General features: G+C 49.1%; 2 protein-coding genes across 3 annotated transcripts; one reads left to right on the forward strand and one right to left on the reverse strand.

Moving 5' to 3' along the window:
- Positions 1-1,260: 1,260 nt before the first annotated feature.
- Positions 1,261-22,266, forward strand: itgav (integrin, alpha V). The gene is made up of 30 exons (XM_077002141.1): positions 1,261-1,889; positions 2,120-2,250; positions 4,790-4,878; positions 5,129-5,243; positions 5,412-5,473; positions 5,980-6,025; positions 7,449-7,571; positions 7,804-7,848; positions 8,271-8,314; positions 8,453-8,509; positions 10,357-10,409; positions 10,718-10,923; positions 11,016-11,207; positions 11,551-11,596; positions 11,899-12,006; positions 12,394-12,449; positions 15,058-15,212; positions 15,580-15,717; positions 15,932-15,999; positions 16,255-16,402; positions 16,719-16,808; positions 17,048-17,127; positions 17,308-17,388; positions 17,651-17,756; positions 18,131-18,289; positions 18,571-18,696; positions 19,170-19,283; positions 19,551-19,658; positions 19,856-19,978; positions 20,436-22,266. Exons 1-30 carry the CDS (start codon positions 1,741-1,743, stop codon positions 20,532-20,534), a joined length of 3,117 nt encoding a protein of 1,038 aa, XP_076858256.1. The 5' UTR covers positions 1,261-1,740; the 3' UTR covers positions 20,535-22,266.
- Positions 21,258-24,943, reverse strand: LOC143512160 (alpha-aspartyl dipeptidase). 2 transcript variants are annotated; one of them, XM_077002145.1, is made up of 8 exons: positions 24,517-24,943; positions 24,192-24,280; positions 23,986-24,060; positions 23,769-23,848; positions 23,329-23,442; positions 22,899-22,958; positions 22,736-22,818; positions 21,258-22,649 (listed from the first exon to the last, which is right to left on the reverse strand). In XM_077002145.1, exons 1-8 carry the CDS (start codon positions 24,609-24,611, stop codon positions 22,583-22,585), a joined length of 663 nt encoding a protein of 220 aa, XP_076858260.1. In that variant the 5' UTR covers positions 24,612-24,943; the 3' UTR covers positions 21,258-22,582. The 2 variants fall into 2 exon arrangements, with proteins under 2 accessions (XP_076858260.1, XP_076858259.1); XM_077002144.1 differs by having other exon boundaries at positions 23,430-23,603; positions 24,517-24,848.
- Positions 24,944-25,061: the final 118 nt, after the last annotated feature.

Consider the following 25,061-nt stretch of genomic DNA (forward strand, 5'->3'; position numbering starts at 1 on the left):
AGTAAAAGTGCGCCCCCACCCTGTCTAACACTTCATACATAAAAACAAAACAATTTGTAAACCTTTAACAACATAATTTTAGCAATGAATACTTTCTTTACACAATGGGTTGATATTGGTTAGGGTTAGGGTTATGGTTAGGTGGGGTTAGGGTCTCTGCTGTGCTGTGTACTTTCTGCTCATGTTTCCTTTGAGACGCGAGTGCTGGCCTTGTTCCGTCTGTCTGCATCCCAGACGGATCATAAGTTCCAGATTTGCACCACGTGCTGCTGGTCTGCTAGCACCACACTGCAGTATCTACTGTACACACAGTCTCTTTACACACACACCTCCTGTAGTCCTAACGCATGATACAGAGGCATGTCCAAACAAAGCCTGTTTTAGGTGATGACTCTTTAGGGGAACCGTCTTGCTGTCTGGGCTTGTGAAACAGCTCAGGGATAAAGGGGCTCAGTGTTCAGACTAATGGTCTCTGAATAACTTCTTGATGTTTACAGCTACAGACATGAGACACAAAATCATAGTAACACCTCATTTTGTGTTACATTGTACTGTAACCTTGGACAATTTGAGGTAATCTACAGTATGTTACTTTATATTTAAGGGTATTTATTCTGTAATGGAATTTGGAGTGAAAATTAAAAATTTTAAGATAGATAGATACTTTATTGATCCCGAAGGAAAGTTAGCAATGAATACCTTCTTTACACTTCTTTAAATCTTCCTCCTTTTGTTATTAAACTGGTTATAACAGTCTGAGAGTTCAGCAATACACAACTGCAAATGAAAGCCACGAAGTAGCATTTTTCGACAGAGTAGCACAGATCTGTTATTAATTATCGCCCACGGTCGTGTTTGTCGTAGCAGCACGTTGGCACCTCTCAGGAGTGTAACCCTAACCCCAAACCTAAGCCTAACGCTATCCCTATCCCTTAACCCTATGCCCTAACCCTAACCCCTAACATTAACCCTAACCCTATCCCTTAACCCTCACCTTATGCCCTAACCCCAACCCTTAACCCTAACATTAACCCTAATCCTTAACCCTAAACTTAAGCTTGTTCCCCACACAGAGGCACGGTGTCCACGTTCCTGGTGTTTATTTGTCTTTGATCATTCAGTTTTTCCTTGAACAGCGGGATAGTCTGTCAAATATCAGAATGCAAACTTTATAAATCAAGATTTAAAGCCCCTTCGTGATGGGATACACCCATTCATGCCTTTTCTGGAGTTTGCGGAAGTGCCAATTACGTTGGACAATCTTCACTTCCGGTTGGGACGTCCCCGCCGCTGCATCAACATCTCGACCAGGGGAGGGAACAGACTGCGGTGTAGGCGGTTAGTCGGTTACTCCACACGTTTGTACAGCTCGCTCGGACACAGAAAGCCCGTGCTGGATATCCCGTACTAACAGGGTCGGCTGTGAGGAAGAGGGACGTTTTAAAGGCGCTGTGCGCTGCGCTGGTTCTCCAACACCACCACCGCGCCTGGACATGGAGAGCAGCGCTGGGTGCGCGTGCGGGAGCGCGCGGAGCTCGTAGATCTACTTGGATCTGTTCGGGAGCGCGCGGAACACGGATCTATTTAGATCTGTCCGGGAGCATCAACACACGGATCTGTTTGGATCTGTCCGGTAGTACACGGATCTGTTTGGATCTGTCCGGTAGTACACGGATCTGTTTGGATCTGTCCGGGAGCCGCTGGTCTTCTCGGTGGCCGCTGGTCTCAGTCCCCGGGAGAATGGGCACGTTGTGCTGGACTCTGGTCGTGTGTCTCCTCCAACACGGCTTCTCCTTTAACCTCGACGTGGACAAGCCCTCCGTCTTCTCCGGACCCCGAGGAAGCTACTTTGGGTTTTCTGTAGATTTCTTCAGTCCCAGCGACAGGCAGTAAGTACGGACATTACAAACTAAAAACCGGTTCTGTCGTTTCACAGGCGTGTGCTGCGGGACGTTTCAGTCCAGTTTTAATAACACAACTAAAGTCACTACATTGTTTCAAAACATCTGCTACTGACGTAAACTGGAAGAAACTTTTTTTTGTATTAAAATAACGTGTTATAAGTGTTATAGCGCAACAGCGTTACATCCTCCTGAGATTGGTGATGTTTGTGTCTCAGATTAAACGTTCTGGTGGGCGCGCCCAAGGCCAACACGTCCGCGCCCTCGGCGGTCACGGAGCGGGGCGCCGTGTTCAGCTGCCCGTGGCAACGAACCGGACCGTGCACGGAGGTTCAGTTCGACAACACCGGTAAGGCGGGCGTGCCGTTTTCTGCCGGTATTACTTTAATTCCCACTAGGCAGCGCGATGGAGGCAGTGGTGCTGGTGTCCCGAACCTTGATGAGTTGTGTCATGTGTTCAGGACGTGGTAGAGCAGCTGGTGGAGACCAACACGCCGGGGTGTTGGGTCAAGTCCAGGCTCATCTCGGAATGTGTGCTTTCAGCAGCTCTTCGGTGAAACCGCAGAACCTTGCGCTGTTCTCTTTCCTGCTTTTGCAATCCAGAGATTTGTGAGACGCTCAGTGTACAGTGGCATGTATTTGATGGACCTGAAGTGCCTGTGTAGTGTGGGAAGTTCTGCTGGTTGTGGTTCGGCTGTGTTCAGCACCAGAGATCCCGCTCTGCAGATCCGATTTCCAAGGCCTTGTTGGAGGCAGCAGGCTTTATCTGCTCTCAATGTGAGCCCAATGTTTTTGTGTTGGTCTCGTTGGTATGCGGTGGCTGTGGGTGTTTGGCTGACTCCTCCCTCTCAGTTCTAGAGCGCTGGTGTTAGCCCTGTGTGTGTGTGTGTGTGTGTGTGTGTGTTCTGGGCTGACTCCTCCCTCCCAGTCATGCCAGCTGTAGTGTTTGCCCCTCACCTTGCAAGAGCCCCTCAGACCTGCTCACACACACTCCTGCACTCCCCCTCTGGAATGCAGTCAAATGTAATAACATGACCTGATTATCAAATAAAAATGTCCTTTTATAGTTTTGCTCTCAAATCAGTTCTTATGACAAATTGTTTATTTAAAGCTGTTCCACTCATGAGGAAATGAAGCTCATTCCTTAAAATGTCCTTGTGTGTGTGTGTGAGAGAGAGAGAGAGTGAGAGAGAGAGAGTGTATATACTGCAGACCCTCGTAAGCATGCTCACATGATGAAGTGTGAGTTCAGGGACAAGTGTGATTACAGGGCCCTTAATACCACACTGTAACGGCTCAATTACTGTCATTGTTACCCTGTTTACATGAGTAGGACCTGAGTCAGTACACTGGGTAGAGACCAGGGGCATCTGGAGTACTCACAGCAGAATTGAGTATTTAGGCAATGCGTGTAACCTGTTTACTAACAGGTGCCAGCTAACGTCAGTGTTTTAAGCAGGCCTTGTTATGAATGGTCTTCGAAAAGGTGAGGATTTTCTGTAGTAGATTACAGAATAAGAATAAGTGATGTCGTTGTTATGGTGGTTTTTGTGACTGCATGCGTGATATCTAAGCATGATGACCATGTTCATGAGGACAGATATGAGGACATGTCTGTGTAGGACATGTGGGGCAGCCTGAGAGTCTTTCTGTTTCATTCTTCAGGCACTAAGTAGAGGTTCGGTATAATTCTGATGAAGGATTGTCCAGATTCTTCTTGTATTGTGTCTGATTTGTTTACACCAGCACTGCTGAGTTTCGTGGTTTTGGAGGAGTTGTTCAGCGTGTCTGCATGGTGGTTCTGGAGGAGTCGTTCAGCGTGTCTGCATTGTGGTTCTGGAGGAGTCGTTCAGTGTGTCTACATGGTGGTTCTGGAGGAGTCGTTCAGCGTGTCTGCATTGTGGTTCTAGAGGAGTTGTTCAGCGTGTCTGCAGGGTGGTTCTGGAGGAGTCGTTCAGAGTGTCATGGTGGTTCTGGAGCTCTGTGCTGCTCTGGAGTTCTGATGTATTCCAAATCTTCACGTTGTTATTAAAGAGGTTTCTTGGGCATTTCTGAGCATACAGATGCATTCAGGTTAATAGTCCACACTAAGTCTAGGAGTTAAAATGAATGTTTTAAAATCCCAACATTATGACCTTTTATAAGTACAGACTGCAAGAACAGACTCCAACAGCAGGCAGATGTAGGCGTGGCTTCGTCCTCACCCAAGAATGAAGGACATGATCAGACAGGCCTGGACATGCGTGTACATGGATGTATCTAGATCGTGATCTGGACTGGCCTTAAACAGGTGTGGGTGTGTGGGGGGTGTGTGGAATGCTGGTCTGAACAGCAGATATCCTAAACTTGGCTTCTTCAGGTCTGTGTGTTGGGAAGAGTGCTTTCACGCCTGAGCTACCAGTACAACTGTATTCCAGTAAACAAAACATTCCAGGATCTTGGCAATGGACCAGTGCAAAATCTTACCTCAGATCCAGAGTGAACAGTCTCACCTCAGATCCAGAGTGAACAGTCTCACCTCAGATCCAGAGTGAACAGTCTCACCTCAGATCCAGAGTGAACAGTCTCACACCAGATCCAGAGTGCACAATCTCACACCAGATCCAGAGTGCACAATCTCACACCAGATCCAGAGTGCACAATCTCACACCAGATCCAGAGTGCACATGCCCTCTGCCACTCGTCGGAGTGCTCCGCCCCCAAACCTCTGGCTTCTTCCCTCTGGGAAAGTGGACGAGTTCTTGTTAAATAAATAACATGATCATTATCTGTTTCTCTTTCATTATTTCGGGTCTTTTACTCATCTCTCATCTCTCCTACTCTCACTCTCATTCTCTCCTTCTCTCCCACTTGTTCTTTCTCCCTCTCCTTCATTTCTGATCTCACAGATGACCGAATTGAAAATGGGGCACAGATGGAGTTTAAATCCAGTCAGTGGTTCGGAGCTACAGTCCGCTCTGATGGGGAGCACATCCTGGTAATCCTCTCCCTCCCTCCCTCCCTCCCTCCCTCCCCCCCCCCCTCTCTCTCTCTCTCTCTCTCTCTCTCTCTCTCTCTCTCTCTCTCTCTCTCTCTCTCTCTCTCTCTCTCTCTCTCTCCCTTTCTCCCTCTCTTCTCCTCTTCTCCTCTTCTCTCTTTCTATCTCTATCTCCATCATCTTTTAGTTGAGTGTTCAGGTAGTGCAGGTTCTCCATGTTAAATGATGTCTCTGTGATGTCTCTGTGCAGGCGTGTGCCCCTCTGTACCAGTGGAGCACATATGGCCTGAAGGAGCGTGAGCCTGTAGGAACCTGCTACCTGAAGAAAGGCTCCACCGTGGTGGAGTACTCCCCCTGTCGCTCAGGTAACCATTGTGTGTGTGTGTGTGTGTGTGTGTGTGTGTGTGTGTGTGTGTGTGTGTGTGTGTGTGTGTGTGAGAGAGTGTGTGTGAGAGTGTGAGACAGAGAGACTGTCTTCCAGTCTTTATTTTAGTATGGTAGATTAGTGTTTGATTAATGTGTGTTTGTTCCAGATCGTTCCACTCCTGAAGGCCAGGGCTTTTGCCAGGCAGGCTTCAGCGCTGATATTGTAAAGGTAGGAGCTTCAGCGCTGATATTGTAAAGGTAGGAGCTTCAGCGCTGATATTGTAAAGGTAGGAGCTTCAGCGCTGATATTGTAAAGAAGGCTGTGGAGTACACACACACACACACACACACACATACACACACACACACCGCAGTGTCTGTGAGACTACAGGGACACACGCACACCGCAGGGTCTGTGAGACTACAGGGACACACGCACACCGCAGTGTCTGTGAGACTACAGTGACACACGCACACCGCAGTGTCTGTGAGACTACAGTGACACACGCACACCGCAGTGTCTGTGAGACTACAGTGACACACACACACCGCAGTGTCTGTGAGACTACAGTGACACACACACACACACCGCAGTGTCTGTGAGACTACAGTGACACACACACACACACACCGCAGTGTCTGTGAGACTACAGTGACACACATACACACACCGCAGTGTCTGTGTGACTGTGTCTGCACGTTCTTTAATTTGAGCTGTTTTGTCTTTCCTGATAGAGTAAGCGTGTTGTTGTTGGAGGACCTGGCAGCTTCTACTGGCAAGGTAATAATGACGGTGTTGTGTGTAATGACTGTGTTGTGGTGTGAATACAGCCATTATTATGGTGGAGCAGAGACCTGGGCACTGGGTGGAGACTTCAGTCTCATTCAGTAGCGTGTCTCTTCCCTTTAAACACTTCAGTCTGATTCAGTAGCGTGTCTCCTCTCTTTAAACACTTCAGTCTGATTCAGTAGCGTGTCTCCTCTCTTTCAACACTTCAGTCTGATTCAGTAGCGTGTCTCCTCTCTTTCAACACTTCAGTCTGATTCAGTAGCGTGTCTCTTCCCTTTAAACACTTCAGTCTGATTCAGTAGCGTGTCTCCTCTCTTTAAACACTTCAGTCTGATTCAGTAGCGTGTCTCCTCCCTTTCAACACTTCAGTCTGATTCAGTAGCATGTCTCCTCTCTTTCAACACTTCAGTCTGATTCAGTAGCATGTCTCCTCTCTTTCAACACTTCAGTTTGATTCAGTAGTGTGTCTCCTCTCTTTCAACACTTCAGTTTGATTCAGTAGTGTGTCTCCTCTCTTTCAACACTAAAAAAAACAGTGAGACTGGCTATAGAGCAGTGAGACAGGTAATAGGGTAGTGAGATAGATTATAAAGCAGTGAGACAGGTTTTCAGAGTGATTTCCACTTCCTCGCTTCACAGCTCATAAGTGTGTCTACAGCTTCCTTCCAGTGGTCCAGCGTAGCAGAATTGATGAGTATGAGTATGAGTATGAGTATGAGTATGAGTATGAGTATGTGTGTGTGTGTGTGTGTGTGTGTGTGTGTGTGTGTGTGTGTGTGTGTGTGTGTGTGTGTGTGAAGACACACACACACACACACACACACACGCGTGCACACACACATACACTGTAAGCTGTTTCCTGCTGTTTGGGTGGCATGTGTCAAAATCTTCACAATCTTTAATGTTTAAGCCACAGTCTGTAGTGTGCAGATGTACAGACCCAGTTTGACTGTGTAAGCTGAATATTACTGTGCGTCCAGGAAGGGAAACTCCGCCCCTTTAGCCACATTTTTCCTCTCTGGTGTAGATAATGTTTCAGGAAGTGGCAGAAGGTCGACAGACTCTTGCCGTAGTTATTGCAGTTATTAGTTTATGTTGTTCCCACTAAGACCCGCTGGAGACTGCCCTTTACAGAGGCAGACCTGCAGAGAGACCAGTCCGGTGGAGACTGCCCTTTACAGAGGCAGACCTGCAGAGAGACCAGTCCGGTGGAGACTGCCCTTTACAGAGGCAGACCTGCAGAGAGACCAGTCCGGGGGATACTGCCTTTTATAGAGGGAATCTCTGTGTTCATTAGGATATGAAGGATGTGCTTACGATTGCCATTTGGGATTCATTTAAACATCTTATAATGTGCACTTTTAGTTAAAAGAGTAAATATCTATCTTGAACAAATGTCTAACTTCCTTTTCAGGCCAGCTGATCTCAGATGACATTTCTGAAGTCATCAGCAAATATGATAATAAGTTCCAGACACGGTACCTTAACCAGATGTCCACCAAGTCTGCCAACGCCCAGTATGATGACAGCTACCTGGGTATGCCTCCGCAGTTGCTGTGTTCTACTTTAGCATTGTGTGTGTATGCATGTGTGTGTGCATGTGTGCACGACACGTGTGTGTGCTCTGAACTCTTCTTAAGGAAGAAATACAAGTTAGACATTTCCATTAGAAGTATGAATTAGACATTAGATTTGTACATTAGAGCTGTCTTCATCCTCTGCGTCATGCGAGGATGCTGTTGATCTATTCTGTCTTCTGTGTTGCCTAGGTTACTCTGTGACTGTCGGAGACTTTAATAATGATGGGGTGGATGGTAAGAGTTTACCAACATTATAAACTGTGTTTGCTAGTAATCCAGGCATTTCACTCAGTTAAAAGCTACTCAGGTGACAACACTGCAGAATGATGGGTAACTCAGAATGATGGGTAACTCAGAATGATGGGTAACTCAGAATGATGGGTAACTCAGAATGATGCGTAACTCAGAATGATGGGTAACTCAGAATGATGGGTAACTCAGAATGATGCGTAACTCAGAATGATGGGTAACTCAGAATGATGGGTAACTCAGAATGATGGGTAACTCAGAATGATGCGTAACTCAGAATGATGCGTAACTCAGAATGATGCAGCGCTGTGTGAGCGAGGTGTGAGCGAGGTGTGAGCGAGGTGTGAGCGCTGGGTGGTGAACGCTGTGTGAGCGCTGTGGTCATTGTATCTCTGCCTCTTCTCTAGATTACGCCACTGGTGTCCCCAGGGGGGAGAAAGCCATGGGCTATGTGAGTTCCTGTCTCTGCTGATGAAGGGATGTGAAACTGAAGTATAATGGCGGGTGAAGGGGGACAACAGTGTAATGACAGCACAGTGAATGGTGCACAGTGGCCCGTCCCTCATCTTGTTGTGTCCTGTCTTGTTAGGTGAATGTTCTGAATGGGAAAGACATGGTGTCCATGGTGAACTTCACGGGTGTCCAGGTGAGGCCCACTCTGTGCTGCACATTACCCACTTCCCTCTGAGGCACTGCCTTCAACCTGCCCAATCAGCACTCAGGATCTGTGTCATGTGACTGTACGTGTCTGACTTGGCTGCAAGACTGAGCATGTCTGGTTTTAACCATGGGGTTTGAGTGAGTGACTGTTGGCATGCTGTTGCTAGGCTACATGAGGTTGCTAGGCTACCCAGCGTCTGGCCCAGTTTTAGCTCACTCTTTGTTTACCAGCCAACAGTGCATGTCTTTAAATCCACATCTGGAAACTATTTACAGCTATGTTCTAGGAGGAGAAACAGAAAAGGAGGGAGAGGGGGAGGGAGAGAGAGAGAAGGAAAGACAGAGATGGTGGGGGAGGGGAGAGATGGGTGAGGAGGAGAGGGCGGGGGTGAGGAGGAGAGAGGGCGGGGGTGAGGAGGAGAGGGCGGGGGTGAGGAGGAGAGGGCGGGGGTGAGGAGGAGAGAGGGTGGGGGTGAGGAGGAGAGGGTGGGGGTGAGGAGGAGAGAGGGCGGGGGTGAGGAGGAGAGAGGGTGGGGGTGAGGAGGAGAGGGCGGGGGTGAGGAGGAGAGGGCGGGGGTGAGGAGGAGAGGGCGGGGGTGAGGAGTAGAGGGTGGGGTGAGGAGGAGAGAGGGTGGGGGTGAGGAGGAGAGAGGGCGGGGGTGAGGAGGAGAGAGGGTGGGGGTGAGGAGGAGAGGGTGGGGGTGAGGAGGAGAGGGTGGGGGTGAGGAGGGGAGGGTGGGGGAGAGGGCGGGGGTGAGGAGGAGAGAGGGTGGGGGTGAGGAGGAGAGAGGGCGGGGGTGAGGAGGAGAGAGGGTGGGGGTGAGGAGGAGAGGGTGGGGGTGCGAGGAGAGGGTGGGGGTGAGCGAGGGGAGGGTAGGGTGAGCGAGGGCGGGGTGAGCGAGGACGAGAGGGCGGGGGTGAGGAGGAGAGAGGGCGGGGTGAGGAGGAGAGAGGGTGGGGGGAGAGGAGGGGCGAGGGTGGGGGTGGGAGGAGCGGGTGGGGGTGCGGAGGAGCGGGCGGGGGTGAGGAGGAGAGGGTGGGGGTGCGGAGGCGCGAGGGTGGGGGTGAGGAGGGGCGGGGCGGGGTGAGGAGGAGCAGGGTGGGGGGTGCGGAGGCGCGGGTGGGGGGTGAGGAGGGCTGGGCGGGGGGTGCGGAGGGGCGGGCGGGGGTGAGCGCGGCGCGAGGGTGGGGGTGAGGAGGGCGCGGGTGGGGGTGAGGCGGAGCGCGGGCGGGGGTGAGGCGGACGAGGGCGGGGGTGGACGGCGGCGAGGGAGGGGGTGAGGAGGAGAGGGCGGGGGTGCGGAGGGAGGGCGGGGGGTGAGGCGGGGCGGGCGGGGGTGCGGCGGCGAGCGGGTGGGGGAGCGGCGGCGAGGGTTGGTGCGGCGGCGCGAGGGTGGGGGTGAGGCGGCGAGGGTATGGTACCGGAGGCGGCGCGCGGAGGGGTGAGGCGGGGAGGGTTTGGTAAGGACGGCGCGAGGAGGGTGAGGCTGGGCGGGGAGGGTGGGGGGAGTGCTGCGTCCGCCTGAGGAAACCTGAGGAACCCATCAGCTGTCTGCTGATAGGAGATGCGGCTGGCCGCTGTCTCAGGGCTCCTATGTTACTGCTCTGGAAAGAGCAACTTACCACACAGTCCTGAAACTCACTGAGGGTCCTGAAACCCACGGAGGGTCCTGATAATCCCTACTGAGGGATTATCCTCACCACACAGTCCAGATTGCAATCCGTCAAAATGCAAATTCGTTGCATGCTAATAAAGGAAATAAGGGAAAAAACAGTTTTTATCCCACATTTGACATTTTATTTTTTATCTGCTCTCCACACACATCCCCTCAGATGGCGGCCTATTATGGAAACGCTGTTGTAGCGACTGACATTAATAATGACAGGTGAGTGTGTGTGAGTGTGTGTGTGTAGATGTGTGTGTAGGTGGGTGTAGGTGTGTGTGTGTGTGTAGGTGGGTGTAGGTGTGTGTGTGTGTGTGTGTAGGTGGGTGTAGGTGTGTGTGTGTGTGTGTAGATGGGTGTGTGTGTGTGGAGTGGTGGACTGTACTTCTATTACATTTCCTTTCCATTGAAGAAGATGTGTTTAGAGACTTGGGAGCTGGATGTTGGATGTTGCCATATGTGCAGAGCGTATGTTTGCAGTGTGTGCCTGCGTGTGTCACATGAATGTGCCATGGCTGCGTCTGCTGCAGACTGGTGGACTTGTTTGTGGGGGCTCCCCTGTTCATGGAGCGCGGCTCAGATGGGAAGTTAAGAGAGGTGGGCCAGGTGTACGTGTACCTGGGCCAGGGCGGCTTCTCCTTCCTCACCGCCATCAAGCTGACGGGTTCCGAGATCTACGCCCGATACGGGAGTTCCATCGCCAGCCTGGGGGACCTGGACCTGGACGGATTCAACGGTCAGCATGCGTCCCGAATGACGGCGTGGGGTGGCGCCCTCTTGAGGCTGTACCAGTATTGATTATTGATAGGCCATGTTCCTCTGTCCCAGATGTGGCCATTGCTGCCCCATATGGAGGCTCCAATCAGCAAGGTCTGGTCTACATACACAATGGGCGTGTCACCGGGCCGGACCCTCAGGCCTCACAGGTGCTGGAGGGCAAGTGGGCGTCGTCTTCCATGCCTTCCAGTTTTGGATACTCTATGCATGGAGCCACTGATATAGATCAGAATGGATACCCTGGTAAGAGTCTCTCTCCTCCTCTCCCCCCCCCTCTCTTTCTCTCTTCCTCCCTCTCTCTCTCTCTCTCTCTCTCTACCTCTTTCCCTCCCCACTCATTATAGATTAACTCTAGTGGGAGGATAAGAAGGATTTTTAATGAAGAACAATTAGTAAATACAGGAGGTAACTGTCTGTGATGACCTCTAATCCTCTTAGAGGTGGGAGTAGTTTTGAGTGTTATAGTTTCAGTCTTGTTCATACAGCAGTCCAGGACTTGCACAGTGATCTTTCGAGCTTGTGAAGAGATGAATTAGTCCTGTGCAGTCCTAGCCCAGCCTCTCAGAGTGTGTGCGCCTGTGTGCAGATCTGCTGGTGGGGGTGTTTGGCGCAGACACTGCTGTTCTGTACAGGTATGCTGGTGCTATCACACCACACGTGTTTGTTTATGCTCAAAGCTGTGTTCACTTACTGCCTGTTAAAGCTGTTTCTTATTTATCCAACAGCACTCCAGTTCTCTTTGTGTGCAGTTAGAGAATTTGGTTTTTGGACTCGTGTTATAAAACACATTCATGATGGAAACTTGTGTAGGATACTGTTCAGGCAGGGTGTACCTGTGTGTGTGTTTGTGTGTGTTTGTGTGTGTGTGTGTTGAACAGCCAGCCAGCCAGCTAGCTAGCTTGTGATGGATTTAGGCTCTGTTTCCTATCTGCAGGGCTCGTCCAGTTATCAGTGTGAACTCCACATTGGACATCAATCCACAGATCCTGAGTCCAGAGGACAAGCGCTGTCCACATCCCATCAGTGGGGACATGGTGTCCTGGTGAGCAGCTCAGACACCGGGCTCTGCTACAGCCTTTGTGCTGTCTGTGGTTTTACTGTGTACTGAACACTATCTGCGCTTTATCTAAGGTGTCCTGGAATAGTAATAGTGAATGTTAGCCGATTTGTGAACGTTAGCTGTATTGCAAATGTTAGCTGGATGTTAAACGTTTCTAGTTACTACGTTAGCTGGATGGTACATGTAAGCGTGTACATGTTAGCAGGATGGTACATTAGCAGCAATGCAACATTAAAATTGAAGCATTTTCAAGGACCATGAAATTGGAGTACATATTAGCAGGATGCTACATGTTAGCGGGTACGTGTTAGCAGGACTTTAACGGCCTTTGTTTTCTTCAGTTTGATTTTCCCTTTTCTGTGCCGGCAGTTTCGTGGTCAAATACTGTCTAAAAGCCAGCAGCAAAGGATCTCCACCCACTCTGAGTAAGCATACTGTTACACACACACACACACACACACACACACACCTCTCTCCATTTATACAAACACACACACACACACCTGTTCCTACATACAAACAAGTTTCACTGATTTGAAACCCACAATACTCATTGGTGCAGCAGGGAGAGGGAGATCAGTAATGCTGTAGAGCAGTAATGCTGTAGAGCAGTAATGCTGTAGAGCAGTAATGTAGTAGAGCAGTAAAGCAGTAATGTAGTAGAGTGGTAATGCAGTAGAGCAGTAATGCAGTAATGTAGTAATGTAGATCAGTCAGGGAAGTTTTGTGTTTTTCACACATGTCCCACTTTGGTAAAGCCTTAAATAATTAAAGTGATAATTGTTTCACATTTGTATTTTAAAGTTACATTTATTTTTAACTCATTTAAAATAGCATATAGAGTTTACATATTGTATTTTTACATAATGTGTTCAGTTGAATGGATTCAGTTTTGTTTCGTTTGTTTGCAAGCTGAGATGACCGGACATATAAGGTTATGGTTTAACACATTTGATAAAGTGATATAGTTATGGTTTTTAAAAAATCTCTTCTAACAATGTTATTTTAGCATAGCAGAATTGGCACAAAATCAATCTAGACTAGTCTATACTCTTATGACTTCAATAGAGGGAGTGAATGTGACATGTGACACCACTGTTGGTGAACAGTCATTGTGTTATACCCACTGAGAGCCAACATCAGCATTTAGTGGGAATGCCACAGAAACAAATCAACTATAATATGAAAGCTGTTGTGTAAGAATTCAGAGATAACATTTTTTTAGCTAATAAAAAGAGAAGACTAGCAAGTGTTTACTAGCAAGACAGTTTAGACTTCTGAATCTGGAAGCGATTACAACAGAGGAACACTGGAGAACATGAGGACCAATAGAATGTGTGTTTTATGTTAAATGGTCTGATGGTTATAGAACCGGTCTTGTGACCAGAGGGTCGTGGCTTCGATTCCCAGACCTGAGGCCATGACTGAGGTGCCCTTGAGCAAGGCACCTAACCCCAACTGCTCCCCGGGCGCCGGACTAGGACTGCCCACCGCTCTGGGCACGTGTGCACCACAGCCCCCTAGTAATCACCAGTGTGTGTGTGTGTTACCTGCACAGATGGTTAAATGCGCAGGACAAATTTTTATTGAGGTGAAAATCACAATTGACAAATATGGTACATTTCATGTTTTACCTGCACAGGTGAACTCCAGCCCCAGAGCCTTGGCTACAAACACTACAGGCCTGGATAGTTAGTTCTAGGGGTGCACGATATGGACTAGAATTACGATGTGCGATAATATTGTTGGATATCCCGATATCGATGTGAACCACGATAAATTAAGATTAAAATACAGAGATGTAGTGTCTCTCTGAACAGCAGCACGTTAATTAGTTTTTTTTTACTGTGTAATGAATCCAGAATAATTCCAAATATTTTGCAGGTTTATTCAACAATAGATTCAATCTAGGTTTATACTTTCACGAGTGACCGTAGCGCGACTCCGCACACCTCGCGTAAACCTCCGCGAACGACGGAAGCGTTTAATCTTGCCGTGTCACATTCTTTGCAGTGTTGTCCGAAACGATATGTAGGCCTAGTAGTATAGAAAAAACACCCCTCAAATACAGGGGAATGAACATTTACCTGACCAATTTTAATGTTGCTTTGTGTATCAGGTTTGAAAAGTGCTGGAATTTAGGCTAAAGTACTTGAAATTGTAACTACTTCGTTTCACAACAAATATCTGTCTGACTGAACAGTTCTCTTATTTACATTAACAAATACGAGCCTCTTGTAATTCCAGGACGAAACATGAAAGAACGTGAAGACGTTAAGATTGGGCGTTTTGAAAATAAACAACCATTAAATAATGTGATAAAAAAAAGCGAATTATTTCGAATCATTTAGAGTATATGTATAAATATTTAACTCAATTAAGTTTAACGAGCTGGGAATTATTGAAATGGACCTTGAAAGTGACGTACAAGTGCTTTAATTCCACCTTGTATAGGTGTATGAACCCGGCAAACATGACTGTTCTCATTGCGCTGAGACGCGGTGCGCGCGAACTTACAAAATTCGAGAGGTGCACGACCTCGTGAATTGACAGCGAGCGAGACCATCGCACACGGGCGAAGCCACCGTGATTACGTTTTTTTCGCCTTGCGGACCCTCGCGCTGCATCAAGTGTAAACCAGGCTTAAACCAAATCGCGTGTCTGATGAGCGTGTTCACCTCACTCTGCCTCTTGCCTACTTACGTCACGTGATCATAGTCTGCAGCGCGAATAGCTCCCTCTATTGCTGGACGAGGATAATGCAATTTGAGTTTGCTGTTATTCAAGGAGTTATCGTGGCTCTTTCGATGTGTTTATCGTGAAACTTCACATCGCGATAACGATAAAAATACGATTCATCGTGCAGCCCTAGTTAGTTCCAAGCAAAAGCTAAAAAATAAAATGAATATTTTACAAATCTCTTCACATACGTGTGTATGTATGTATGTATGGCTGTATGTATGCATGTGTCTGTGCATGTGTGGGTGTGTGTGTCTGTGCATGCGTGTGTGTGTGTGTGCTTTGCGTGCGCAGACTTCCAGGTGGAGCTCACTCTGGACCGGCTGAAGCAGAAGGGGGCGGTGAAGCGCGTTCTGTTCCTGCACAGCAACGTCCCCCGCTACACCAAACAGATGAGTGTGACCAATGAGAAGGGCCCCTCCTGTGAGGAGCTGAAGGCCTATCTCATCGTAAGTGGCCCAGTGCTGCCCCCTCAGCTCCGCCTCTCAGCTCCGCCCCTCAACTCCGCCTCTCATTACTATGCACACATTCAAAACGCAGTGGCAAACAAGACAAGAACATTATAACATAAACGCTCCATTTGAGTGGGCGGAGCCTGCACGAGGGGGGGGGGGGGGGGGGGGGGGGGGGGGTGTATGGAGGCTGCCCAAGGTGTAGCGAGGGCTGTGAGCAACTTTGCTGCCTTTTTTGGGTCAGAGAGCAGAGTCAAAGAGTCAGTGCTGAAAATTCCCAAAGCTTGAGCTCATAAACCCACCCATTTCCTCCACCCCCCCCCCCCCCTCTCTCTCTCTCTCTCTCTCTCTCTCTCTCTCTCAGGATGACTCTGAGTTCCGGGATAAGATCACGCCCATCTCTGTTTTTATGGAGTACAGTCTGGACTATGCTGGGGCAGCAGATCAGACGGGCCTCCAGCCCATCCTGGACCCGTCTACCCCGGCTAATGTCACCAAGCAGGTAGGCGGTCTCTCCCCAGTGGGGCTCCTCACTGCCCTCTGCCTCTGACCGCGGGCAGTGCCACAGCGTCTGTGTTGGCTGTGGCATTGATGAACTGAGTAGGTGGAGTGGTGGTGGGTGGAGTGGTTGATTAATGTTGTGGTGGGTGGAGTGGTTGATTAATGTTGTGGTGGGTGGAGTGGTTGGGGTGATCCTGTATGTCTTTGTTCCACAGGCCCACATTCTTCTGGACTGTGGCGAAGACAATATCTGTAAGCCAGATTTAAAACTGGCTGTGGTGAGGTGAGTCATGAGCTGCCCAAACACATTATCCCAGCACTGTTAGAGAGGAGTGTGTGTGTGTGTGTGTGTGTGTGTGTGTGTGTGTGTGTGTGTGTGTGTGTGTGTGTGTGTGTGTGTGTGTGTGTGTGTGTGTGTGTGTGTGTGTGTGTGTCTGACATGTCCGCACACGTGTGTGAGTTTGTGTGTGTCTGGCATGTCCGCACACGTGTGCGAGTGTCTGTACACATGTTTCTTTGTCTGCTTCGATGCCCCTAGTGACCAGAAGCAGATCTACATTGGTGATGATAACCCTCTCACCCTGGAGGTCACGGCGGAGAATGGTGCGGAGGGCGCCTACGAGGCAGAGCTGCACATCCTCATGCCCCCCCAGGCCGACTACATCGGGGTGGTGAGGAACAGTGAGGTGAGTCATTTAGTCTCCCCACACCCGCACCTTCATCCTCGCTCACTCGCTCTGAGAAAGAGGACGGGGGACATGTTTGTTCTAGTGAATTTGAGCCATGCATGTGAAGGTTTGTGAGGTCTGATGGTCTGGTGCGAGGTCTGATGGTCTGGTGCGAGGTCTGAGTACACTTTCTTCTCATTAGAGAAACCTAAAAACCCTCCTGCAGGTCAACATAAAAGCCCAGACGGGGTCGTTTCCTGTGTGCGGACAGTCATGTTTGTGTGGGGCCTCAGGGTGTCCACTGTGACTCTGATGGTTTGGTTTCCTATGCTAGTTGCTGTCCCGGCTGTCCTGTGCTTATAAGAAGGAGAATCAGACCAGGGTGGTGTGTGATCTGGGGAACCCTATGAAAGGAGGAACCAAGGTAGGAACCAGGAGAACCCACAAACCACACACACATGCATACACACCCATAGGCATACACGCATGCACACACACACACACACACACACACACACACACACACACACACACACACACACACACACACACACTCACTCGATGCTCAGTACAGCCTAATGAAGAACAAAGTTTCTTTATAAGCGAATACCACAGGATTCCCTCTGGCTGCTGTGATTGGCTATGGGTGTGAATGTGTTGCAGATTGTGGCTGGACTACACTTCAGTGTTCACCAGCTGTCGGAGCAGGACACCTCCGTCACGTTCAACCTGTGGATCCAGAGGTACCGAGCAGCTGCACGTTCGTCTGCCAACTGTTCAGTTAACACGCTGAAGCGTTTACACGTTTACAGTGCTGCATCTTCTGGCTGAGGGTGAAGACACTTTAATCCCAGTGAGGGATCCCCCCCCCCCCCCCCCCCCCGCTTGTTGTTTTACTGTTGTCTCTGTTGTTTTGTTCCCAGCTCCAATCAGTACAACAACACAAGCAACCTGGTGCCCATCGTTATAAAGCTCGCTGTTTTGGCCAGAGTGGAAATACGAGGGTACGACTCTCACGCCATCTCTGTAATATTGTGTAATACAGTACTGTGTATTGTGTAACATTTGGTTGTGGTTGGGTTCCCAGTTAGTCAACTTAAATAATGTTGTGTGTGTGCGTGTGTCTGTGTGTGCTTGTGTCTGTGTGTGCGTGTGTATGTCTGTGTGTGCGTGCGTGTCTGTGTGTGTGTGTGTGTGTGTGTGTGTGTGTGTGTGTGTGTGTGTGTGTGTGTGTGTGTGTGTGTGTGTGTGTACGCGCTTTTGCAGTGTCTCCACTCCTGAGGAGGTTTTCCTTCCCATCGCTAACTGGCAAACCAAAGAGCATCTGGTTCTGGAGGACGACATTGGGCCGCCGGTCCAGTACGTTTACGAGGTCCGAGTCTCAGGCGCCATCCACACTCAGGCACTCGAACCCTGATCCTGTGTGATGATGAAATGCTAATGAAGGGCCATAAAGGCAGAGGGCGGCGTGTGGTAGTGTCGGGCGGCGTGTGGTAGTGTCGGGCGGCGTGTGGTAGTGTCGGGCGGCGTGTGGTAGTGTCGGGCGGCGTGTGGTAGTGTCAGGCGGCGTGTGGTAGTGCTGGGCGGTGCCGGGCGGCGTGTGGTAGTGCTGGGCAGTGTGTGGTAGTGCTGGGCGGTGCCGGGTGGTGTGTGGTAGTGCTGGGCGGTGTGTGGTAGTGCCGGGCGGTGTGTGGTAGTGCCGGGCGGTGTGTGGTAGTGCTGTGAGCTCTCGTTGTCCCCCTACAGCTGCGTAACAAAGGCCCCAGTGCCTTCAGCAAGGCCATGCTGGACGTGGAATGGCCCCATCAGCTCCACAACGGCTCCCTGCTCTACATCACCAAGTACGAGGTGGACGGACCCATGAACTGCAGCACCGACATGGAGATCAACCCTCTCAACCTCTCGGTGTGTCTGCCTCTCCGCACGCTGGCCTGTGGTGTATAGGGGCATGTGTGCAGTGTCACACGTGGGCTTTATACCTGTTGAAAATCTGATTGTTTCACGTGTGATTCAATCCTTTCCTTGCCTGACCTTTTGCACCTCTAATCAAGTCCTTTATATGTACATTTAAAGCAGTGTTTCAGTAGTGTGGTGGTTCAGTAGTGTGGTGGTTCAGTAGCGTGGTGGTTCAGTAGCGTGGTGGTTCAGTAGTGTGGTGTGGGAATCTGTGGCCTTTTGTTTTTCAGAATTCCATCAACTTGGACAAGAACACGAGCGTCTCCGGGGGCGACCGCTCAGAAGGTCGAAACAGGAACCACGTTCGCCGCCGAGACCTGCAGGCTCAGCGGGAGGAGGGTGACCTGCTGACCCTGGTACTGCTGACCAATGGGCTGGGGCAGGGGTGGGCTGGGGGCGGAGCAAGGAAAATGGGATGCAAAATAGTCCAGGAAGCACTGTGTTACATCACTAGCTGTGAGGGCCCTGATATGCTGCTAACATGATCTGTTCCCTGTGTTGTTACTGATGAAGACATGATCACGCTCACCCTGGTACTGTCACTGCATTCATCAGTTACTGCCGCTTTCTTTTAAATACTGTCTAAGATTCTCAGTTTCATTGTTTGACAAATTCCTGTAGTACAGAGACTACTGCTGGAGCTGATACACCTGCTGTGGTGTTTGTGTGTTTCTCTTGAATTGACTGGATGTGTTCAGTTAGGATGGGATTCATCTGAGTTCTGGTGACCTCTGTAGTTTGCCCTGCCCTGGTTTATGACTGTGATCCACCCCACATGGAAACCTGGGGCTCCTCAGTGACCAGTGTCACGTGCGCCGTGTGTCTGCAGGACTGTGAGAAGGCTCGGTGTCTGCAGATCAGGTGTCAGGTGGGCCGCTTGGACAGGGGACAGAGCGCTATTCTCTTCATCAACTCCAGAGTGGCAGTGGACACCTTCCTGCAGGTCAGTGTGTTCAGCGCCCTCATCAGGACACCTCCTGTTACTACATGTCCTTACACTGGATGAGAGAATGTTTCATTTAGCAATTCACTTTCGTGATGCTTTCACTTGTTGATTACAGTACCTTGGTATCTTGGTTGTTACTCCCATGATGCAACAGTTGTTTACAGCTCATAAGGAGTGTTTAGGAGAGTGTCGTCCTGTATACTGGAGTGAAGATGCTGTGAAGGGTTGAACGTGTGTTAATTGGCCCGTGTTCTCCCCCGATAGGCTGAGCGCCGGAACAGGTCCTACATCATCATGTCATCAGCATCATTCAGTGTGATTGAGATGCCGTATAAAAACCTTCAGTTCGAGCTTCCATCAAATCACACCTCTGTGAGTACGAGTGTCCTCGCCAGGGCGCGTGGTCTCCTCCACTCACACGCTGGAGCTCATGTGATGTTTTAATGGATGAAATATCTGGACAGTGTATTTGTGTATTTTGTGATGTTTTCCATAATATCTGTGGATGATGTGTTGCTGAACATTGGGTTTGTGTGTGTGTGTGTGTGTGTGTGGCCCGTCCCCTGCAGACGAGTCTGAGTGTGGTGTGGGTGAACTCTGAGCTGACCCAGCCTGCCCCTGTATGGGTGGTGGCGGTGGCTGTACTGGCCGGTCTGCTGCTCCTGGCCCTGCTCATCTTCATCATGTACAAGGTCAGCACACACCCTGCTGGGAGCAACTTACTGTCATCTACATGTGCTGTTTTCTTTCTGCTGTAGCTGATGGAATGAGTGTGGTCGCGTGATCCTGCTGTAGCCGTGCGGTCGCGTGACCCTGCTGTAGCCGTGCGGTCGCGTGACCCTGCTGTAGCCGTGCGGTCGCGTGACCCTGCTGTAGCCGTGCGGTCGCGTGACCCTGCTGTAGCCGTGCGGTCGCGTGACCCTGCTGTAGCCGTGCGGTGGCGTGACCCTGCTGTAGCCGTGCGGTCGCGTGACCCTGCTGTAGTCGTGCGGTCGAGTGACCCTGCTGTAGCCGTGTGACCCTGCTGTAGCCGTGCGGTGGCGTGACCCTGCTGTAGCCGTGCGGTGGCGTGACCCTGCTGTAGCCGTGCGGTGGCGTGACCCTGCTGTAGCCGTGCGGTGGCGTGACCCTGTCTTCTCTCCACTGCAGCTGGGCTTCTTCAAGCGCGTCAGGCCACCGCACGAGGACGGTACTGAGAAGGAGCAGCTACAGCCACAGGAGAACGGAGAGCGCAACACTGACGCCTGACACCACCCCCACTCCCATCCTCACCATCAACCTCTCCTGCTCGCCTAAACCGCAGAGATGCGCCGTCCCCACATCCTCCCGTAGGGGGCGCTCACGAGCACACACCATCCCACTCAGTCTGACCACACAAATGCACTCTGGCTTTGGAAGGTTTAGTAATGTGCTGTGAGTCTGTAAAACTGATGTGTATTACTGAGGCTGGCACTCTTTCCCCTGATCTCCACCAGGGGGCGCTATCTCTCCCCCTTACTCAAGTGCACTGACTGTTCACAGGTTTGAGCTCTGTCTTTTTCAGTACCAGACTTTACCTTAAACGCCTTAAATCTGCAGTGAAAATGGCATTTCACAAATGATTTACAATACTTGCTTTTTCAGAAGTGTTTTTTTCAGAAGTGCTGGTGCCAAGTGTAGATTATTTCCCCCTGGGGATGTTGTATTTCTTGAGGTATTTGCAGTCTATTGCTTGATGATCCAATAGAAATGCTGCCCCCTGCTGGCCTCTTGTCCTCTTTCAGAGGTCCTCATGAGTGTTTTAATGTCACATGTGAACACGGTGTCACGGTCTTTGCTTTTTCTCATTAAGAATGCAGGGTCTTTGGTGTTTGGTGTTTTTTTTTCTCATTAAGATTAATCATTTTGTCCATTTACTTGAGAAATTTATTTCTTTCCCATGTACACTCCACAGCAGGTCAGCGTCAATTCAACAGAATTTTTTAAAAGAAATTTTGCCTTGCAGTGCACTTTTGCCATGCGCACTCTCCACGTGCACTCTCCGCCATGTTTAACACCATTTAGTGTAAGGATCTTAAAACTTGTATTACTGAACATTTTCATAGTGCAGAATATACAATATATAGTGCAGAAGGCAGCGAATTTAGGTCATTTTCATTTACGTTTAAATAAGTCTAATTACATTTGCAAACAATGGCTGAACTTGAACTACTTTAAGTGGATCTGTAGCTGTATGCTTTAGATTTGAACTGCAAAACTGTAGCTGTACACTTAACATGTAGAAATCCTAACACTTCTCAAGAAATATTTGTCACTATATCAGCGTAAGAGATTGAACACTGCAAGAACTATTAGAAAACAACTGTATGATGGAACAGTGTGTCCTAAAGGTGGGGACACACACACACACTCCAGTCCTCTCCAGCAAGGTCTTTCTGACAGGTTAGCTTTAGATTTTAGTATCATTTGGACATTTTAAACTTTCTGCTGACCTTTTGAGCTTGACCTCCTCACCTTGGGTTTGCCCTCACTGTTAATGGTAGGCCAGGGTGATTTCTTTTAGATCCATAGTTTGCTAGCAGAGATACTGTAGCTAAGCCACTCCTGCACAGTCAACTTTTACACTGTATCCTGATGTTGGTGTTCTGGTGCAACAGCTCAGCGCTACCTTAAAAAGACATGTGATGACTTTTTGGGGGTTTTGGGACCTTAATGAAAATTATGAACTGTTCAAACAGAATAAAATAACCAAACATAGAATAAAATAACCAAAACGTATCCTAGAGTAGCAAAGTGTGACTGTGGGGACGCTCCCTGTCAATCGCAAGTCAACGTGTTTCCCACCGTCTGCACTACTGGCCCTTTGACCGGATGGATTCGGTTATTTTGTTCAGAGTTGAGGTTGATCATTTCAAAAAATGTTAGAGCTAATATGACGATGTTTCAGGTTGTACGTGTTGATTTCAATGCTTTCGTAATTCTAATAAATGAATGATCTTTACAGAGGGCTGTGTGTGCTCTGTCATACCCAGGCGTACCGGTGTAGGAGCAGAAGGAATAGAGGTAGAGATAGGGCTAGGAGCAGGAATAGGGGTAGAGAAGTAGGGGCAGGAGTTGGGGCAGGGGCAGGAGTTAGGGCAGGGGCAGGGCTGGGCATGAACTAAAGGGCACCAGATACATGTGGATGGGCTCAGACTTTATTGCCATGTTTGTAAACTCGTGACTTTCCTGAGTTTGAGCATTTACTGAGTACTTTCTGTTGTACACACATGCTGCGTAAAAGTGGCGTTCTGTCAGACGTCTGCTCCATCGTCGTCCTAGTGAGCGTCTGTCAGCAACCAGCTCAGGTCTGTGCCAGGCTCATAGTCCACAGTCACCTTCCCCCTGAGAGAAGAACAGAGGAGAACTGCTGCTTTATCACCAGCTCTTCACCTGCCCTTTGTTCTGTGGGGGTGTCGCAGTTTCATTACCTTTGAAACAGTCTGGCCTTTGTGCTGCCCAGGAGAGTGGCTTTCTGTCCTTCCACCAGCAGCATAGAGCCTTCTCTTAGCCCCTGCAACACAGCGCCCCCTACAGTTACTGCAGCAGTTTCACAGCCCTGGAACCACATGTGGACAGAGTAGCTTCACCCACCAGGACACACGGTGTCTCGGGCTCCTCATGGAACTGCGTGATCCTCTGCTCACGTGTCTCCTACAGCACGGAGGAAATGGCAAGGCCCAACAGATGGAAAAAGACACAAACGTCAGCAAAAAGGAAGGAACACACAAGGCCATGTGACTCAAACACGCCATGTCAGTCAAATATAACATCTCTGACGCCATGCCAGTCAAATATAACACATCACTGACAACATGTCAGTCAAATGTGCCATACAACTCAAAGAAACCACATATGACAAACACTTAGGAAGCTCAGGCAGATTAAGATAAAAGCAACAAAAGCAGTAAGTAAGTCTTTCTAGCCAAAAATGACCACAGGCCACTGTATTTGAATGCTTTTTAAAAATCATGTTTTTAAGTGTTGTTTGAGTTCTTTAATTAGAGATATTGTCACAACGGACCCAGTAATGAATATGAACATGGTGGTTTGGCATCTGACAGCCCGACAAGATCATGAGCAGCAGTGCAGCCTGGGCCTGTCTGGACCGGGCCCCGTCCTCACCCCCATATGCCTGCTGTGCGGGTCCGGGTCCAGGTAGTGCGGGTTAATGTTGAAGGGCACCAGCCCGATGGCAGAGAACGTGGGCGGGAAGACGATAGGCATGTCATTGGTGGTGTTAATACTGATGGTGGCCACATTGCTACCAGCACTAGAGCCCATGTAGGGTACGCCATCCTGTACAAGTTCAACACAATTCATGTGCTTTACTTATATGAATGAAATATACTTCATTATATTGTTACTTTACAAAAGTTATTTTACACTGTTCCACATGCCATCTGCTGGGGAGGTGCAGGGTGTGCGTGCTGTAGACAGGGACCCTGTGGTGGAGGTGCTCACCTGCAGAACCCTGGTCCTGATCTCCGTCACCAGGTTGTTGTCGTAGAGGCTTTTTAGCAGGCGGAATGTGTTGCCACCACCTGATACAAACAGAAGAGAAATCAGCTATGACCAGAACCACTACATAGAACTGACAGTTTACTGATAAGGTACTGATGGGGTATTGACACACAGGCCTATTGTGGAATGCATAGGTGACTCAGAAGAATCTCCATACCAATAAAAATCCCTTCAGCTCTCCGCACGGCCTGCACAGGGTCTGCAGTCTCGTGCACACTGTCCACATCATAGCCTGGAATCCCAACATGGCAGTCACACAGAAGAAAGACACATGAGAAATCACTGAACAGCACTTGTGTAGATGGTTCAAAAGTACAGAAACAGTTGAAATAGCAGAAATCTAAACCACGGAAGGGATCGAACCCAAACTCTTGAGCTTGTCTCTAGCAGTCTTGGCGTAAGCGTCATGGTCGTGGAGGGCATAGGGGATGAAGAGGATTCTCTTCACCTGTCTAAAACACACATGGCTGTCATTAGTCTGCACTTTTAGCCCAAACCTTAATACAATTCAGCTGAATTATGCTTCATTATATTATACAAACATGTGAACTGCAGATAATTTACAGCAAGTAAGTGTATCAGACATAAAATGATGATCTTACATTACTCACAAACATTACTTTAGTTAAACATTGCAAAGAGTATTTTTCTCAGGTCGGTAGCTAAGATGGTTACTTGTTCAACGTACTGGCCGAAAAACTCTTTGATTTGCTGCTGGCAATGCTCGAGATATCCTCCACCATGCAGAGTTGAGTTGGACACCAGCAAAAGTCTCCTCTTCATGGTGAAGACAAACGTCTGGTCTTCCCCAAACTGGGAGTGAACTTTAGCTCTTTAAGGGGTTGTTCATAACAATAAATGGCCTTTGCCCTTATTGTATTATTCAGATGTTATCGCAGGCAGATAAGTTAAGCAACACGACGGCGTGTTGAGACGAGACTAAAGTGAGATATTGAGATACCAGATCCAGGGTCTCGTGACCCCTCCTGTGACTGGACTTATGTACACTCCTAAATTTGAGCTCGGTCTCAGGTCAGCACGGACTATTTCAATACATTGGTAAATGTAAATTAAACAAATTATTTTAAAATACACATCGAAGATAACCTGAAATACTTTCGTTGACTCAACAAAATCGATGCAACGTTAAATATCATTTTCGTGTCTTTTATTTTGGCAGCAGTAAAACGTTTGTTTTTTTTCCGGACCCGGAACGCAGAAGCGGCGTGGCAT

The sequence above is a fragment of the Brachyhypopomus gauderio genome, chromosome 4 (assembly GCF_052324685.1).
Source record: "Brachyhypopomus gauderio isolate BG-103 chromosome 4, BGAUD_0.2, whole genome shotgun sequence".
NCBI lineage: Eukaryota > Metazoa > Chordata > Actinopteri > Gymnotiformes > Hypopomidae > Brachyhypopomus > Brachyhypopomus gauderio.